The sequence below is a fragment of the Eschrichtius robustus genome, chromosome 10, assembly GCF_028021215.1.
Source record: "Eschrichtius robustus isolate mEscRob2 chromosome 10, mEscRob2.pri, whole genome shotgun sequence".
Lineage (NCBI taxonomy): Eukaryota > Metazoa > Chordata > Mammalia > Artiodactyla > Eschrichtiidae > Eschrichtius > Eschrichtius robustus.
In genome coordinates this window covers 1,034,827-1,051,857 of record NC_090833.1, presented here as the reverse complement: position 1 = coordinate 1,051,857, position 17,031 = coordinate 1,034,827, and the positions used below count along the sequence as shown (strand labels likewise).

The 17,031-nt window shown below is 61.2% G+C and overlaps 2 protein-coding genes across 2 annotated transcripts; both read right to left on the bottom strand.

The window, feature by feature from the left end:
• Positions 1-4,971: 4,971 nt before the first annotated feature.
• Positions 4,972-6,088, bottom strand: LOC137770492 (epididymal-specific lipocalin-5-like). Its single transcript, XM_068553199.1, is given in 5 exon segments — positions 4,972-4,997; positions 5,073-5,174; positions 5,398-5,499; positions 5,577-5,775; positions 5,993-6,088. Coding segments are annotated over 5 exon segments (525 nt in total).
• A 1,384-nt stretch (positions 6,089-7,472) lies between these two features.
• Positions 7,473-10,479, bottom strand: LCN8 (lipocalin 8). Its single transcript, XM_068553197.1, has 8 exons — positions 10,396-10,479; positions 9,261-9,391; positions 8,745-8,815; positions 8,329-8,433; positions 8,160-8,249; positions 8,037-8,062; positions 7,705-7,732; positions 7,473-7,579 (listed from the first exon to the last, which is right to left on the bottom strand). Exons 1-8 carry the CDS (start codon positions 10,477-10,479, stop codon positions 7,473-7,475), a joined length of 642 nt encoding a protein of 213 aa, XP_068409298.1.
• Between the last annotated feature and the right edge of the window lie 6,552 nt (positions 10,480-17,031).

Here is a 17,031-nt window from a genome sequence, read left to right as displayed (position 1 = left end):
GCTGCTCGCCCTGGGTCATCGGAGACCCTGCCTGGGAATGAAGGGCAGGGGGCTCGGCAGGATCTGTCTGAGGCCCCGAAACCCAGGCGGAAGTAACTGGGAAGATGCCTTGCCGGGGTGGGGGACCCTGCACGCCACAGCTCCCAGACCCCTCTGCTGGTTGGCTTCCAGGGGTGCTGCGGACACAGGACAGGCAGGGTTTGGAAGGTGAGGACAGATGAAGCCATCTGTCCTGCCGGGCCTTCCCAGGAGAGGAAAGCCACTCTGACTGCAAAACTCCAGTGGACACGGAGCGTCTGCCAGGACGGGACCATAGGGCAGCACCAGGCTCAGGAGGAAGCTTCAGAAAAGCGTCACTTCTGGGAGGGAGGAGTGCTAGAAAGGGCAAGGGTGCCTTTCCTCACTGGGTAGCAGGAGTTAAAAAAACGCCTGTAAACATAAGACCCTTCAAGGACTTCCCTGGTGGCACAGAGGTTAAGAATCCGCCTGCCAATGCAGGGGACACAGGTTCGGGCCCTGGTCCAGGAAGATACCACGTGCCATGGAGCAACTAAGCCCGTGCACCACAACTACTGAGCCTGCATGCCACAACTACTGAAGCCCGCACATCTGGAGCCTGTGCTCCGCAACAAGAGAAGCCACCGCAATGAGAAGCCCGCAAACCAGGACGAAGGGTAGCCCCCGCTCGCCGCAACTAGAGAAAGCCCACGTGCAGCAACGAAGACCCAATGCAGCCATAAATAAATAAATAAATAAATAAAATTTAAATAAACAAACAAAGACCCTTCAAGACAAAAGAGAACCAAACTTCACACACACACACACGCACACACACAACCCGGTACCCAAAATGCCATCCATTAAAGAGAATTTTCTGCACTCACGTTAGCAGATGCATATGAATTAGGAATCTTGTTAGTCACCCAAACTGCCAGCCCCATGCAGGAAATGAATAGACTTCAGTAGTCTTTATACTTTGCTCCTAGAAGAAGAAATCAAAATAAGAATGAAAACACTTCCTCTAATGGAAATCCCACCGAGGGGAAAGGGGGGTGCGTGGAAAGCAGAATAAAACTGTAACATAACGTTCCAAACGGAATTAAATATGCTGAAGGTTTGAAGGGCATTAAAGGAACATCTTGAATGAAGAATTTTTTTAATTAACTAAGAGCAGAAATGAGCAAAAACAGGAAAGAATTAAGTAAGAGCTAATTGTGTTCAGGAAACAATTTGACTATTAGACTTTACTGATAAAGAAAAATTCTTCAGGGTCTCCAGGCAAAATGATCAAATTACTTTCAAGGGTGAGAGACATAAGCTGGCATCAAACTTCCAAGAGCAAACTACCAGGCAAGGCAAACAGAATTACACTCACAGCAGATGTGCACACACCACTTCAACAAAGGCAGGGCTAATGGACCCACTGCAGGTGAGGATAAAGAAGCCCTAAAAAATCTAGGACAGGTCTTGAGGGTTTAACATATAATTGTACTCTTGATAACAGAGAATAAAACATGCACAAAATTTATTGGTCACAAAGAAAGCATCGATGAGTTCCACAAAGTAGAAATATTACAAACAATGTTCTCTGACCAAAACACAGTAAAACTGGGACTTTCCTGGCAGTCCCAGGGTTAAGACTCTGTGCTTCCAATGCAGGGCATGTGGGTTTGATCCCTGGTCGGGGAACTAAGATCCCACATGCCGTGCAGCACGGCCAAAAAAACCCCAGAAACATAACAAAATACAATAAAACTAGATTTTTTTTAACTTTCTATTTTAACAAATACTATTGGATGAAAGGAAAAATACAAACTGAAATTACAGGATTTATTTAAAATAAATATAATAAAAATACCATGTAATTCAGGGTCAGAGGAAACGTCATAACCTTAAACACACCATTAAAAATAAAAGAATGAAACTAAATGCATTAAATTCCCAACTCTAAGAGCTAGACAAAGAACAAGATAAACCGTAGGATGTCACGAGGAAGGAAATAATAGTGATAAAAGTGGGAAATAATAAATAGAGTATAGAGAACAGCAGATATAATTAATGAACCAAAGTCCTCATCCTTGGAAAAATGAACAGAATTTTTCTGTTAATTTGCAGAATTATTAACAAAATCATTAGTATTCTTTTTAAAAATAACAGAATTAACGAACATGAATAAGAAAAAACGGAGAGACCATAAATACATGAAGTAAGAAGTGACAAAAGGGTGGGAAATGACCTTTGGGACAGAAGAAAAAAGTGTTGCATCAACACAAAGTACTTTGCTGACCTCTAAGCAAATCACTTTGAAGTCCTCAATGAGATGGATAATTTTACAGGAAAATTCAGTTTGCCAAAATTTACCCTATTAGACAAAGAGCTAGATCTATAGATAGTAGATAGATGATAGATAGGTAGATAGATAGATAGATAGATAGATAGATAGATAGATAGATAGATAGATAGATATAGATAGATAGATAGATATAGATAGATAAAAGAGAAGCTATGAGGAAGGACTAGATTAATGGATGGCAGAATGGTACCCACGCGTGAGTAGACGGGACAGTGGAGCAGAGTAAAAGTTCAGAATGTAAAGGCTGCTTTAGACCTTCATCTTCCAAACTCAACTCTGGCTCTTCTCAGGATCACTTTTTATTAGCTTCTTTTTTTAACCATAGGTCGTATTTTCCTGTTTCTTTGTATGTGTAGTAACTTCTGTTACATCTGCTAGACGTTACTGATGCTGCATGGTAGAAGCCCTGGTCTCCATTATCACCCTCTGATTTGTGTCCCCCCCCCTCCAAGTTCCTGTGCTAAAGCCCTCATGACCCGATGTGGCCAAATTTGGCGTTAGGGCCTTTTAGGGGGTGATAAGCTTAAGTGAGGTCATAAGGGTAGGACCCTGATCCAGTAGGGCTAGCGTCCTCAGAAGAGGGAAGGGCACCAAAGATCTATCTCCGCGTGTGTGCAGAGAAGAGGCCAGCGGGGGACGCAGTGGGAAGGCCACCGTCCACAAGCCAACAAGGGGGTCTCATCAGACACCAGCCCTCTCAGCACCCTGATCTCAGGCTTCCAGCCTCCAGAAACCTGAGAAAGTAAACTCCTGTTGTTTCTGCACCACGCCCAGCAGGGTTCTGTGTTACGGAACCAAGCAGCCCAAGCCCAAGCAGACATCCTAGAATCTTCTATGGGGAAGTCCAGCTGAGGCAGACGACCATGCTCCCTCGAGCTCTGGCCTGACAGATCTGGGGAAAAGTGCAAGTATTCCCCAAGCACCTCGAATGTGTCAGAATTCGGTCTCCAAACATCTGCCCTGTGGGTCTGTTGGGACTCGGTTCAGGATTTGCTAAGGCGAGTCCCAGGTAGGTCCTCCCTCAGGGCTGGTCCTTACTCCTGCAGGGCTTACTGGTGGCTGGCTGGACACCTGAGGGTCAGCAGGGTCTCTCCTCCCTGGCTGGACCAGCACCCCAGCCCCCCAGCCGTGCTTGGAACCCGGTCACGCTGCTCTGCACGTGGGTAGGGGGCTGACACCCGCCCACATTCTCTACCCTGCCCCAGCCGATGGAAGGAGAGGCGGGGGATCACACATCACAGTGCAGGTCCTGGGGTGAGAGAATGCAGGGTGCCCCCAGGCACTGACGAAGGCTGGGCTGACCTGCGGGTGCGAGCCAGTGGGGGGCCAGAGGGCAGCCGTGGCTGAGGGCCTTGGACCCAATGCCCATGGATTTGAGTTCGGGGCAGTAGGGAGCCATGGGCGAAGGTAGACAGGCGCCGGCTGTGGTCACCTTTCATTTGAGAGGAGCTCTGCTCAGGGAGCCCAGCCTGGGGCTGCCTCTGGCTCTCAGGGACCAGAGAAGACCCTAGGAGTGTGGCAGATGGCTCCCCGTCCCCCTACCCCCTCACCGCCCCCAGGGCAGCCTGGCCTGCGGCTGACTGAGCCCCCTGCAGCGGGAGGTCCAGCCAGGGGTGGGACAGACGTGGTCACAGTAAACCCAGGCCATCTGGGAGTTGGGTTTGCTGTCCTTTTTAGGGCAGTCACAGAAAACACACCCTGCCACCCCCACCTGTCACCCCTCGGCCCCAGGAAAGACTCGGGGCAGCGGGTTTGGCAGTAGAGTTTATTCAGAGCAGGTGCAGGAGGGCCCCCCAGGGCTGGGCAGTCAGGGGAGGCCGGGTGGGCGGGGCTCTGAGCATCCTGGATGGGGGCGGGGGCTCCTCTAGATCAGCTCCTGTGACACAGAAGGCCAGGGCCTCAGGGCGCCGCCCGGCCTCCGAGGACCCCGGGGGGCAGCGGTTGTAGCCACGGCCAGAGTGGGTGTCCTAGCTGTGTGGCCTGGGCCTCAGTTTCTCTACCTGCAAAGCGGGGTAATAGTCCCAACCTCTCGGGGCCGTTGAGACAGAGGGGGTCGTGCAGCTGACGTGTTAGCACAGTGGGGGACCTGGGGATCCCGAGAAGGGGCCCACAGGGCCTGCGCCCAACCCCCTCCCCCCGGCAGGACCCTGCTGGATGGAAGTGGGGGACGAGGGCCAGCCTCCTCCCCTCCCCCGTCCAGCCCTGCCCTCCCCCCCCAGCCTCCAGGGTCCCCTCCTGGCAGCCTGATGTCACCACCCTGGAGGCCCAGGAACTAGAGGGAGCCGGGGCTCCCCTCAGGCTGGGACTCGGGTGGGGCTCAGACCGGGGCAACGGCTTACCTCCCGGTAGGACGAGACAGCGTGAGGGGCTGCAGGACAGGTGCCCGACCGCACTCTCAGCCCAGCCTCTGTGACCAGAGAAGGAGCTGGCCCAGAACAGACAGCTGACGGCCTCGACCCTCAGGCAGCCCCTCACGGCTCGGCCCACGGTCTGGACCTCGGCTCTGTCTGCCCCAGACAGCCCCACTGCCCCTCGGACCCCAGACTCCTCTTCCAGGCGTGATGGGAAGGCCTGGTGGGCGGAGCCCCAGCCTCAGAGTGGGGGCAGGACCTCACCACCTAGGGCAGCAAGTTCACGCAGGTCACTGTGGAGAAGAGAAGACGGTGACGCGGGGAGATGGGTGCCGGGAGAGAGGCCTGCCCGGGGCCCGGACACTCACGGTCCTTGGAGAGCAGCTGCACGCCCACTGCTGACAGCCCGTGCTCCAGGGCCTTTACGAGGAACCTGTCCATGGCTTTTTCGTTGTGTTCCACCATCCGGCCTGCGAGGAAGGGTTGCCGCTGGCTGGGGGGGCACAGGCGGAGACTGGAGCCACAGACACCCTCCCTGCCCTGTTCTGTGCCCCTTCCTGCCCTACCCCATCCCCCTCCCTGTCCTGTCCCTTTCCCTGCCTGTCCCGCCCATCCCATCCACCTCCGAGCCCTCTCCTGCCCCCTCTCTGGGCTGGGACAGGGCAGAGGTAGAGATTCCCCTCGTGGGCTCACTATAAAGTTTCAGGACACTTTGGGCCTTCCCTCCTTTGCGGAAGACAACGTTCATGATGGCATACGTCTTTCATTCCGTGGCCACCACAGTGACCTCTTTGCCTCCTGGGAAATGAACCAAACACAGGCCTGCCAGGCTCTGGGTGGGGACCTCCCACAGGCCACGCCCCTGGGCGCACCCCCACCTCGTAAATGACACACACACACGGTGGGCAGGGAACCCTGCTGACCAGGACAGGGAGACGCCCGATCAACACTGTCAGGGATTTCAGAGAGGAGGTCCTGCTCCACCATTACGGCCCCCATCTTCTTCGTCCAGGGCGAGCCCTGGGGCTCCAGGTTGGGAGCGAAGGCAATCTCGTACCAGATACCTGAAAACTGGGGGGATGGAGAGCTGGAGGGGGGCTGCCCCGGGGGAGCCGCAGCCAGGATCAAGGGCCACCCCTAACCACAGAGCAGGACAGTGGTCTGGGAAATTCCAGGGCCCCGCACGCTGTGGAGCTGGCAGGGGCTCCAGAGGCAGCAGGTCCTGCAGGGTCTCCCAGGCACGCCGGGGCGGGCCTGTCCCCCACGGCAGGCGCCCTGACCCGGCCACCTGGGCAAAGTCGAAGTCCTTCAGGCTCAGGTCCTCCACACCGGCCGCCAGCGCCACGAACAGCCCCAGCAGGGCTGCGAGCACCTCGCCCCTCATGTCTGGGAGGCAGGGGCTGGGGCCAGCTCCCCAAAGCCGCAGGACACGGGCCTCGGCACCAGTCCAGGCTTATACCCTTCCCTGTGGGCGTCGGGGAAGGCACAGGCTGGCTTCATTACGCGGTCTGGCAGCTCGCGGCTGCCCACCAGCCGGCGGGGCCAGGCCCGAGGGGGACCCGCCCACGGGGCGCGGGTGTCGCCCAGGCTCCCTCCTGTGTTCATTCGCCTGATCCGCTCGCCTGCAGGCTGGGCCCAGGCCGCCCAGGTGCTCAGACCTCGTCCCGTGGCCAGAGGGGCCTCCAGGGTCCCCAGTCTCCAGGGTGAGGGGATGGGGACATGAAAGGGCACGAGGTGCCCTGGGAAGCACTTTGGGAATGTGTGCTGAGGGAGTTCGGCGGGCAGGGCCCCTCACAGCACCAGGGCCCAGCAGCTGCCCAGAAGGCTCCAGCAGGAGCCCTCAGCAGCACCCAGGTGGCTGGCTTGGGGCCCAGTACACGGCCCACCTGGGAGCCCCGGGCATGCTCAGGACGCGGGTCCGTGCCCCCCAGGGCCTGCCAGCTGAGCAGGCACGGGCCCGGTCAGCGGGGCAGGACCAAGGACATGGGTGCCCACGCGACGCTGACTCTGTGTAGCCCAGCCCACCCCGGGCTGCGGGCAGCGAGGAGCGGGCCAGGACGTCCTGACGCCTCCAGCCCTGCTGGCCAACTGAGTCCTTCGAAGAAGCCACACGCTCAGCGATTGGCCAATCAGCAGCAACCTGCCGACCAGACAGCGGCCAAAGGCAGCCCCACCTGCTGGTACCCGCTTTTCACCCACAGGATCGTTCCCCCAGGCGGGGACAGCGTCTCCCCATCTTACGGGTGAAGAGCTTCACGGGCAGAGGGCGGAAGGCACTCGCCCGAGTCCACGCAGCAGACACGCGGCGGCTCTTGTAATCCCAGCTGCCCTCTTTGCTCTTGACCCCACCCCACCTCCAAGTGCCACAGCCATCCTCACAGGCAGACAGGCCGGGTGAGGGCTTCCCAGCACACAGCAGACAGTAGCCAAGCCAGAGGGGTGGGGGAGAGACAGAGGAACAGAGACAGAGAGAGAGGTAGACACAGAGAGGCAGAGACAGAGAGACCGAGAGAGAATACGAGGGGGGCAGGGTGGGAGAGCTGCACACGGAATGCGGAAATGACTCCTGGGGTCCCTGCTCCAAGGAGAGCTGAGCGGTTGTGCCCCTGCAGATGGAGCAGGGCCTCACGGGTGCTCGACTCAACCCACCTCCTCATGGCAGAAGCTCCAGGGCAGCTGGTTTCACCTCTGTTGACCCCGCCACCTCCACCTGTCACCCCTCGGCCCCAGGAAAGACTCGAGGCAGCGGGTTTGGCAGTAGAGTTTATTCAGAGCAGGTGCAGGCGGGCCCCCCAGGGCTGGGCGGTCAGGGGAGGCCGGGTGGGCGGAGCTCCGAGCATCCCGGATGGGGGCGGGGGCTCCTCTAGATCAGCTCCTGTGACACAGAAGGCCAGGGCCTCAGGGTGCCGCCCGGCCTCCGAGGACCCCGGGGGGCAGCGGTTGGAGCCACGGCCAGGAGTGGGTGTCCTAGCTGTGTGACCTGGGCCTCAGTTTCTCTACCTGCAAAGTGGGGTGATAGTCCCAACCTCTTGGGGCCGTTGAGACAGAGGGGGTCGTGCAGCAGACGTGTTAGCACAGTGGGGGACCCGGGGAGCCCGAGAAGGGGCCCACAGGGCCTGCGCCCACCCCACCGCCCCCAGCAGGACCCTGCTGGATGGAAACGGGGGACGAGGGCCAGCCTCCTCCCCTCCCCGGCCCAGCCCTGCCCTCCCCACCGCTCCAGCCTCCAGGGTCCCCTTCTGGCAGCCTGGTGTCACCACCCCGGAGGCCTAGGGGCTCCCCTCAGGCCGGGACTCGGGCGGGGCTCAGCGCAGACAGGGGCAAAGGCTCACCTCCTTCAGGAGCTTGGCACACCTCCCTGTGGGACGGGACAGTGTGAGGGGCTGCGGGACAGGTGCCCGGACCCCACCCTGGGGGCCCCTAGCCCAGCACCCACCCCAAGGTCTGGGGCTCACCGTGCCGGGCCACCAGGTACAGCCCCGTGTCTGCGGTCAACTCCCGGAACTTCCAGAAGCCTGGTTCATACTCGCCCTCAAGGCTCCGAGCTGTGGGAGCACAGGGGCCTGGGCTGGGTGGTCCCCAGAAGGACCACAGCGGCCCCGCACCCCCCCAGGGGCAGCTTACTGAAATACTTGAGCACGTGGAACTCCTTGTCCCGCCAGTGGAGGGACACCCTCAGGATGGCGAACTGTTCGTAGTCTGTGTCTATCACCTGGATCTCCCTGTGGCCTGTGCAAGCAAGTGGGAGAGACAGGCCTGGGCGGACCGGGCACCCTCGGGGTGGGCGGACCTCAGAGGCCAGGGTCGGCAGGGCCGGACTCCATCCTCTCCCCACCCAGCCAGGACACTCTCGGGATGCCAGGGTGGGGTAGGGGAGGACTAGAACGGCCCTGGCAGGATGACCAGTCTCTTGATGGGAGAACGGGCGTCTGGGGCACGAGGAGGAGTGCAGGGAACAGCATGGGGAACAGCAAGGCCAAGCATAGCCGGTGCGCAGGGCCAGAGGGCTGTGAGCGCAGCAACAAGGGAACGGCTCTTACCAGGAAAAACAAATTTCCCCGAAACATTTACTTCTGAGCTCACTATTTGTTCAGTCTCACAACTTCCTGAGCTGAGAGGCAGGAAAGTGCTCATTAGGAAAACGCCAGCCTGCATTCCTTCTGCTGGGCACACTTCCAGGGGTGGGGGGTGCTGGGGGTGGGTGGGTGCGTGTCTTCAGGAAGGGCTCTGGCAGTGTGTCCATCCCCAGGAGAGCCTGGAGCAGGACAAGGAGGGCAGAGGCACAGGATGGGACAGTGCCAGCCTCTCACCCAAGGATTCTGTGACCTCCAGAGAGCCACCTACCCCTAAGTGCATTTTCCTTTCTTGTAAACCGGTGGGGCTTCATTAAGACCCCGTGCTTTTATTTGGGAGAAGATGCAGCTCTAGGAGCCTGGGGGGTCTGGTCTCAGGGGAGGGTCAAGATAGACACAGGGAGGCCTGGTCCACCCAAGTGACAATAAAGTCCGCATCCACAGCTGCAGCCGGTACAGCCGGGCTATGCCCAGGCCCCTTACCTATTATACGCAGCCTTCACGGTCAGCTCCTCCCCACTCAAGGTCAGGAACAAGGCCTCCAGCCTCTTTGGGGTCTGCAGTGCCAGGTTTTGGCTGGAGGCCACCCCAACTTCCCGCCAGAACCCTGCAATCTAGAGAAAGGGGCCGGAGCCAAGCCCGTCTCGGGCAGACGGACAGAGACCCCACCCCTGGGCCCCAGGAGGCAGACCCCTCTCCCCGGACCTCCCAGGCAGGGATCTGGCAGGCTCTGAAGCAGCAAGTCGTCGGCCTTCTGAGGGGTCCCTTGGGGGGCGACAGGGCGAGCCCCTCCCCGCACAGGCCTGTCTGCGGTTGCCACAGGGCTGGATCTCAGTCCCCAAGGGGAACCAGCCTCGCTGCCGCCTGTCCTCGGGGACGGGACGCCAGGGGCACTGGTGGTTAGAGCCTGAGAGAGGGGGGCTGGAGAGGGCCAGCCGAATGTGGCAGCCGCCGGGGAGCGCTGGCCAGCAGCCCTGCCCCCGCGGAAGAGGCCCGGCTCTGCCTGACCAGGCTGGGGGACCGAGCGCCTGCCGCAGAAACGGCCACCCGGAGCCCAGACCTTCCATCTGAAACTTTTGAATATTGATAATTTTTGCAAGAGAAACGAATCCGTGTCCGACATTTGTCACTTCTGAGCCTGCTGACATGCTCCTGGCCCAGCAGCCGACACAGAACCGGCGAAGAAGGAACTTGGGCAAAGAAGCATCGGGTTGGAAACCAAAGCCCACAGCCGAGGTCTCCGCACCAGGAAAGCCTCCTCTGGCTCCTACACTGTGCGGGGTCAGAGGGTACAGGGGGGACCCCACACCCTGGAGACCCCAGAGGACCAGCCAGCCGGGCTGAGGACACAGGCCTGCCCACAGGAGGCCCTGAGGGAGGGCGCCGCCCCTGCCCGGCCCTGGGCACTTGCCTCACACCCACTCGCTAGGAGAGGGGAGACCAGGCGCGGCTGAGCTCAGACACCCCACCACCTGCCCTCACAGGGCTGGCCTGGGTGAGTCCTGGGGCCCCGACGCAGCTGCCCAGCATCAGCTGGGGCGCAGGCGGGGCCTGGAGTAGCTGCACACGCGGGCCCCTCCCCGCCCCACCTCCTCCCGGGGCCCAGAAAGAAAGCCACCTTCTGCAGGTCCAGGTCCTGCGCGGTCATTTCCACCTGCAGCAGGATAATGCCCAGGACGGCGCTCAGCAGCCCGGCCTCCATCGAGGGTCTGTGCTCCCCGCTCCTGTGGCCCCCGCACCCGGGTTTATATCGGGAGGGAGAGCTGGCAGGTGGCGCAATCACCCAAGAGTGTCCTCGGCGAACTTGGCCTCCAAATGCTCAGGGGGCGTGCATCCGGCCCCTGGCCCCGTGACACCCACAGCCCCGGGGAGGGGCTGGGGGTGTGGCCTGTACTAGAGCAGCCGGCGCCACCCCCTGCCTGGCCTGGGGCTGATGGTGGACACTGCGGCGGGGCCCACCTGGGGGCCTGAGAGCAGGACAAGGCCCCCCCCCCCCTGCACCGGGGCGACCCAGGACCACATCTCCCACCCTGGGGGCGCTGACAGTATGGATACACCAAGCCCAGACCCCCAGGGGCTCAGAGCTCCACACGCACACCCGGGCCCTCCTCCCAGGACACATGGTGGTTTTCAGGCTCTTTCTGATGGCTCTTGGGACAAGTGGGCGTACGCTCCACGGGCCTGGACCGCAGAGCCGAGTGGGGGGTCCTCCCCCGGGTGGGGGAAACGATGGCGGGGGGTGCAAAGCTTGCATGGGAAAGGTCGTTCCCTGCAGAGGGAGCAGCGCCTGAAAGGCACAGAGGTCCAGTGGGAGGGGAGGGCCCACGGGAGGTGGCAGTGGGGCGCAGTGGGATCGCACCAGCCCCGTGAGCCTCTGCAGGCGCCAGGGAGCCAGCAGTTGCTCTGCCTCCTTCTTGTGCCGGGGGCCTCCTCCACCCGGACAGTACCCACCCCACCCCATGCGTCCACACCGCACAGCGCAGTGGGGCCCACAGCCCAGAAGGCCGGCCCCAGGGACACCCTGTCCGGCTTGCGCTCCACGGCCCATGAGCTGCCAGCGTCCACCTCCTCCCCTCCATGCCCCAGGCCCCCGACCGCCCCCAAAGCGTTTCTCCTGGGCTTAGGACCAGATGACAAGCACGTCAAGGTGAAGATGGAGTCAGGCTTCCTGGGCACCAGCCCCGGCCCTCCAGCCATGTAACCCCGGGCGAGCTGCTCTGCCTCAGTTTCCCCACCCGTCATGACAGTGAAGCAGAGCAGCAGGGGTCAGGTGCCCAAGAGGGGTTCCAGGGTGCCCAAAGCAACCACTACCCAGATCAGCACCCCTGGTCCCTGGCCGGTGGGGGGCAGCCTTCCCACCTTCAAGGCCAAAAAAGCCCACCCGGGAACGGCTCCAGGCTTGGTCAGCTCAAAGGGGAGGCCTGCTCACCAGTGGCAGGGGTACTGGCCAGCTTGACCCCGGACGCAGCACTACCTCCAACAAAGCCTGTGGGGTTGGGTCACAGGTATGGGGGTCAAGCTAGGACAGGGCAGCTCAGAGACCAGGGGGACCATCCAACAAGCAGGAGCAGCAGGGGCCCCCGAGGAGGCTGAGCGCCAGCTGACCCAGGCCCCGGGCTGAGCCCAGAACCGGGCTGAGGAGCCAGGGCCCCCCCGGGGGCTCGGCCAGGCAGGAGAGGGAGGGCAGGAAGCGTGGGGGACACCCACTGTCTCGGGGTGGCCAGGGCCAGGATGAGGACAGATGCACTCAGGGCTAATGGCTTCCAGCTCCGGCCCCGCGAGGGCTGCAAGACGCCGGCGAGCAATGAAGCGGGACGTCCAGCGCCCTCCTGCCCCACCGCAGGCCTGGCCCTTTGAAGTGTGTGCACCGGACAGAACTGAACGCTCTGAGCTCCACTGGGCACGACGTTGGGGGGGGTGGGCAACGGTCCCCGGGCGGGGGGCTCCCCTGGCCCCACACCTCGTGGGGGGGGGGTCAGCACATAGCCCAGGCCCTGGAACCTGGTCACCGGCCGTGGATCCCAGCCTGGTCTCTTGCTGGGCAAGTGGCCGTCCTCTCTGTGCCTCAGTTTCCTCATCTGGGCCCAGGGGTCCATCAAGGAGCGCTCAGGCGGGGCCGGAGGGCGGGGCTTGGACTGCACTGGCCATGACCGTGACCCATTCCCAAGCCTCACAGAGGTTCACATGACTTGCCCAAGGCCACGGTCACACCAATACCAAGAGGGAAACCCCGACAAGCGCCACCCCGCAGCCCCCCTGCCTCCGGGCCTGTGGAGGGGAATCTGTGCACCTCGAGGAGATCCAGCCGCAGGGCTGGGCTGCACAGGGCACCTCGGTTTCCCCATAGGTGCCATGAACCCACGGGGGCTGGGTGGGGGCACCGGACGCTGCCTGTGGTTGCCGCCCCCACAGGTGCCACCCTTGGCTGGCGCCTCCTGCCCTCAGCCAGGAGCCCAGCAGCCAGAGTCCCTGTCCTCAGCCCCCGAGCCTCCCTGCCTCAGTCGCCCCAGGAGCCCGGGTCAAGGCAGGGCCTGCTGTGCCCTCCCTGACAGTCTCTCCAAAGAGGCAAGGGGCCTTAAAACTGCAGAATCTGTTTATTGAGTGCCAGGGGGAGGCCCAAGGAGCTGCCTGCGGAGCACAGGGGATGGGGAGGCCGGGAGGGCCTTGGGTCCAGACGACTCCGGGTGACAAGGCCTGTTGCTCCGGTTCACCCTGCACAGACAGGAAAGGTCTGGTCACTCCTGGAACACCCCGAGCTGCCCCCCTCATGCAGCAGGGCCCCCCAATTTACTCATCACCAGAAAGGCCAGTGCGAGTGGATCCTGCCGCCAAAACTTCTGCAAATGTGGAAACGCACCCCCAGTGCCGCCCCCGCCCCCCGAGGGCCCAGGCTGGAGGCCACCCAAGCACCAGCACTGCCCCTGCCCTGGGCTCCTGGGGACCTAGCCACTCTCCCCAGGGCCTCGCTCACTCCCTAGTTAGCAGTGAGGGGCTTGCGTGGCAAGAAAGCCCCAGAATGGCCACTAAACCATGCCGGACCCCACAGACTCAGCACCTGAGAGGGGGTCCACATGGGGCACTTTACTCCGAAAGCTGCTTTTTCTAAGATAATCCTGGAGGGTGGGGCACAGAGCAGGAAGACAGGTTCACACTTTCCGCAGCTAGAACCTTCCTGAGAGTGATGTGACACGATCCCTAATCGCCCTCCTCCCACCCAGTAACATTGCCGAAACAAGCTCTCATGTGACAGAAGACAGGGCTGGGATCCTGGGCAGGGTCATCCAGACCCGTGGAAAGACGCAGCAGCCCCGGCGTCCCCAGCACAGCACTGGGTATACCCAGCCCGGTCAGGGAGGCAGAATGCGGTGAAGGCCTGTGAAGGCCGGAGGGACACTGCCCGCAGGCCACTCAGGAAGCCCCCACCGAGCAACATCTAATCCTGCCAGGAGAGGCTGCAGGGGCGCCTCCCAATGCTGGCGACTGTCACGTCGCGTCCGTTATTTATTGTTTTACATAGGTTCCCATATTCTTCACGATGAACACGGGTGAGGGGCCCGATGGTTTCCTGGTGTCCACTTTGGGAGAAGGTGTCCCCAAGAGCCCACCTGCATCCGTGTCCCAAGGGCTCCCGGGGACCCAGCCCTGTGATTGCAGCAACCCAGAAGGCTGCCTCGTGGGACCCTCAGGAAGTGAACGAGGACAGGGGATTCCAAGGCAGGACCCAGTGTCCCAGGGGTAAGCCAGGGGCTATGGGGACACAGAATGTACTGGGTTGGACCGTGTCCCCCCAAATTCAAGTCCACTTGGAACTCTGAAAGCGATCTTATTTGGAAATAAGGTCTTTGCAGATGTAATTAGTTCAGGATCTCGAGATGAGATAACCCTAGATTTAGGGTGGGCCCTACATCCAATGACTGATGTCCTTACAAGAAGAGGGAAATCTGGCCAGGTAACAACGGACGCAGAGGTGGGGGTGATGGGTCTACAGGTCAAGGAACACCAAGGATTACCAGCACCACTAGAAGCTGGAAGAGGCCGGGATTCTCCCCTATGGCCTCCAGACGGAACGAGCCCTGCCCACAACCTGATTCCGGACGTCTGGCCTCTAGACTGTGAGAGAGTAAATTTCTGTTGTTTTAAGCCACCCAGTTTGTGGTAGTTTGTTATGGCAGCCCTAGGTAAGCAGGAGAGGCTCCCTGGAAGAGGCGATGAGTCAGCTGAGGCCTGGAGCACACAGGTGAGTGTCCAGGCAGAACAATGGATGTTGGCAGGGGTCTGCACCTGCAGACCTCAGAAGGTGAGAGGGCAGGAGGCATGGAGAGAAGGGGCAGCCCACACGCACAGGCCCTGGAGAACGGGAGGGAGGAGTTACCCTGGCCCCAACCTGGGAAGGGCCACGGTGGGTCTCCCGAGCTGTCAGGGTGCTTCCTTGCCCCCGAGGAGCACACATCTGTAGAAAGGCAGAGGGTCTGTGAGAGGCTGGGCTGGCTGGGAATGCCCACTTGCTCCTGGGACCTGCCCGGGACAGCCCCCCACAGAGCGTGGGGCCCCCGGCCCCCGACTGCCCCAAACATCTCCCTCATGCGTGTTACGGGGAAGGGCGGGGTGTGAAGAAGAGTGGCTGGAACGGCTGCCAACCCATCCTTAGAAGAGAAGGCCACCTCCTGCCTGTACCTCCCAGGACTCCGGAAAGGGGGCGGGGCAGGGCTTGGTGGGGCGGGGTTTCCCACAGGGCGGGGCTCGGCGGTACCTGACTTGGGCAGCGTGACCACCATGTCATCTGGCAGCCCCACCGTCGAGTAGAAGTCCTGGAAGGCCTTCAAGGCCTGGGGGCTCGCTTCCTGGGTCCGGCCTGGGGCCGAACAGGGGTCCCTGTGAACCCCTGTGGCTCACAGAGGTGACAGAGAAGGGCAGATGAGGGTCTCCTGGCCTCACTGCACTTTCTTGAAGGCTGACAACAGGTCCGCCGCCCGAGGTTGGGCAGGTTGTGCACTGCATGAAAGTGCCTGCCTGGCCAAGGGACCAGCAGGGACGGGCAGCTGCCCAGAGGAGTGCCCTTTCCTAATGCACACGGCGGCATCTGGGAGGTTGGGGCGGCCTCACTGTTCTCCGGGACCAGGTTCCCCTGGGCCCACCCCCTTCAGGCATCCTTACCTGCAGCTCCCAATGCCAGCCTCCAGCCCTCACCCCAGCCTCTCTCCTTGGGGACCCCCCCCCCGGTTCACTGTACCAAGCCCCCCAGAAATGAAAGCAAAATAGTATCTCAGCCCCCGCTCAGGGTGTGAGGCAGTGGGCCAAGCAGGGGAGGGTGGGTCCCCAGCCAGAGAGAGGCATGAGTTTTGGCCTGAGTGCCCAGCCCTCGGAGGCCCCTCCAGTCAATCCCTACCCAACCAACGTGCTGTGGGGTTCGACCACCCCCACCTTGACCTGGTCCCTGCAGACCCAGACCTGGGAGTGTGTGATGAGGGGGGGCAGGAGAAGAGATGGGGACAGGGCCTGAAAAGGCAGCCAGGTGAGGAGGGGAGTTGGTGGGGTGCACCGGGACCCTGGGCCACAAGGACACAGATTTGTCTGAAGCCACACAGCCGGGGGTCTCCGGAGTGTCCATCTCTTGGGTCTGGGTCCCTGTTCTCCCACTCACCTGGGGCAGGTCTCATGGCCACTGTGAGCCTCAGTTCTCCCAACCGTGAAGTGGGTCGGTAATTACTCTCACACATGATTGTTTCAGGATTAAATGGAGAGGGGCTCTAAAGGGTGTGCGGGCCCAAGGCACCGAACAACTGCTCCATGGAAGGCAGTAGGTACTATTATCACGTCGTCGCTATTGTTTCCAGTGAGGGCTCAGCCTGGACCCCCACCCGCGTGGCACAGCTCGGAGGCCTCCGATACCTTTTTGGCATCAAAATCTGGCTGTGCCAGGACCTCAGCCTGTGCCGAGGTCGCTCAGAGCAGCGCCAGGACGCAGCTCAGCAGGGGGGCCTCCATCCCCAGGCCAGTCCTCTGGCCCCTGGCGCCCGCCGGCCCAGCTTGGCAGCCCAGCCCGGCAGTGGGGCTCGGCCGATGAGCAGCTTGGGGAGCGAAAGGCACCTTGGCTCCGCAAACTCCAGGCCCTCTTTGCTCACTGTCTGGCACGATCGCTCGAGTGTCCGCACCTGCTCCGGGAGTCGTTTCCTGGAGGCTCCAGAGAGCCTGGCCCTCACCTGCCTCGTGTCCCGGCCACCTCCATGACCGCGGCTCGGCTGGTCGGGTTGCCCCCACCAGCGAGCTCCCCTCAGAGCCCCCAGAGTCCCCACCTCTCGCCTCCTCACACGGGAGTGGAGCCACCATTGGCCAGGCCTCCTGACCTCGTCTTGGGGTGACAGAGGTGACGTCAGAGGCCTGGGCACCCCTCACTTCCAGACCCCCAGCTGGGCCTCCAGCAGCCCAAGAGGAGGGTGGGTCTGGGCTGCCACTTAGGGTGGATTAGGGTGTCCGGCCACCTTATCCCTGGTTGCATAAGCGTGTGGACCAGAGTGTCGCCCGGGTGGCTCCACGGGCTGGAGGGGGCTCGAGTTGCCGAGGCCTCTCCAGGTGACCTCTCATGTCCACTCAGACAGAGGGCCCCAGAGACACTCTGAGGAACAGCGTGTGACCTCGGGACACACCACCCAGAGGCCTCGGGTCAGAGGCAGCGGTGCCCAGGGAAGGCCAGCACTGCGCTCTGGAGTGGAAGTGGGTTCAGAGTCAGAGGAAGACCCCATCGGCCAGCGGGGAG

Excerpts from the sequence above, each read along its gene's own strand:
- LCN8 (XM_068553197.1), bottom strand. The coding sequence starts at position 10,479 with ATGGAGGCCGGGCTGCTGAGCGCCGTCCTGGGCATTATCCTGCTGCAG. Across the intron at positions 8,816-9,260 it reads GTGAAGGCTGCGTATAATAG|CTCAGGAAGTTGTGAGACTG; the intron begins GTAAGGGGCCTG and ends CCTGCCTCTCAG. Across the intron at positions 7,733-8,036 it reads GTGCCAAGCTCCTGAAGGAG|AGGTTGGGACTATCACCCCA; the intron begins GTGAGCCTTTGC and ends AACGGCCCCAAG.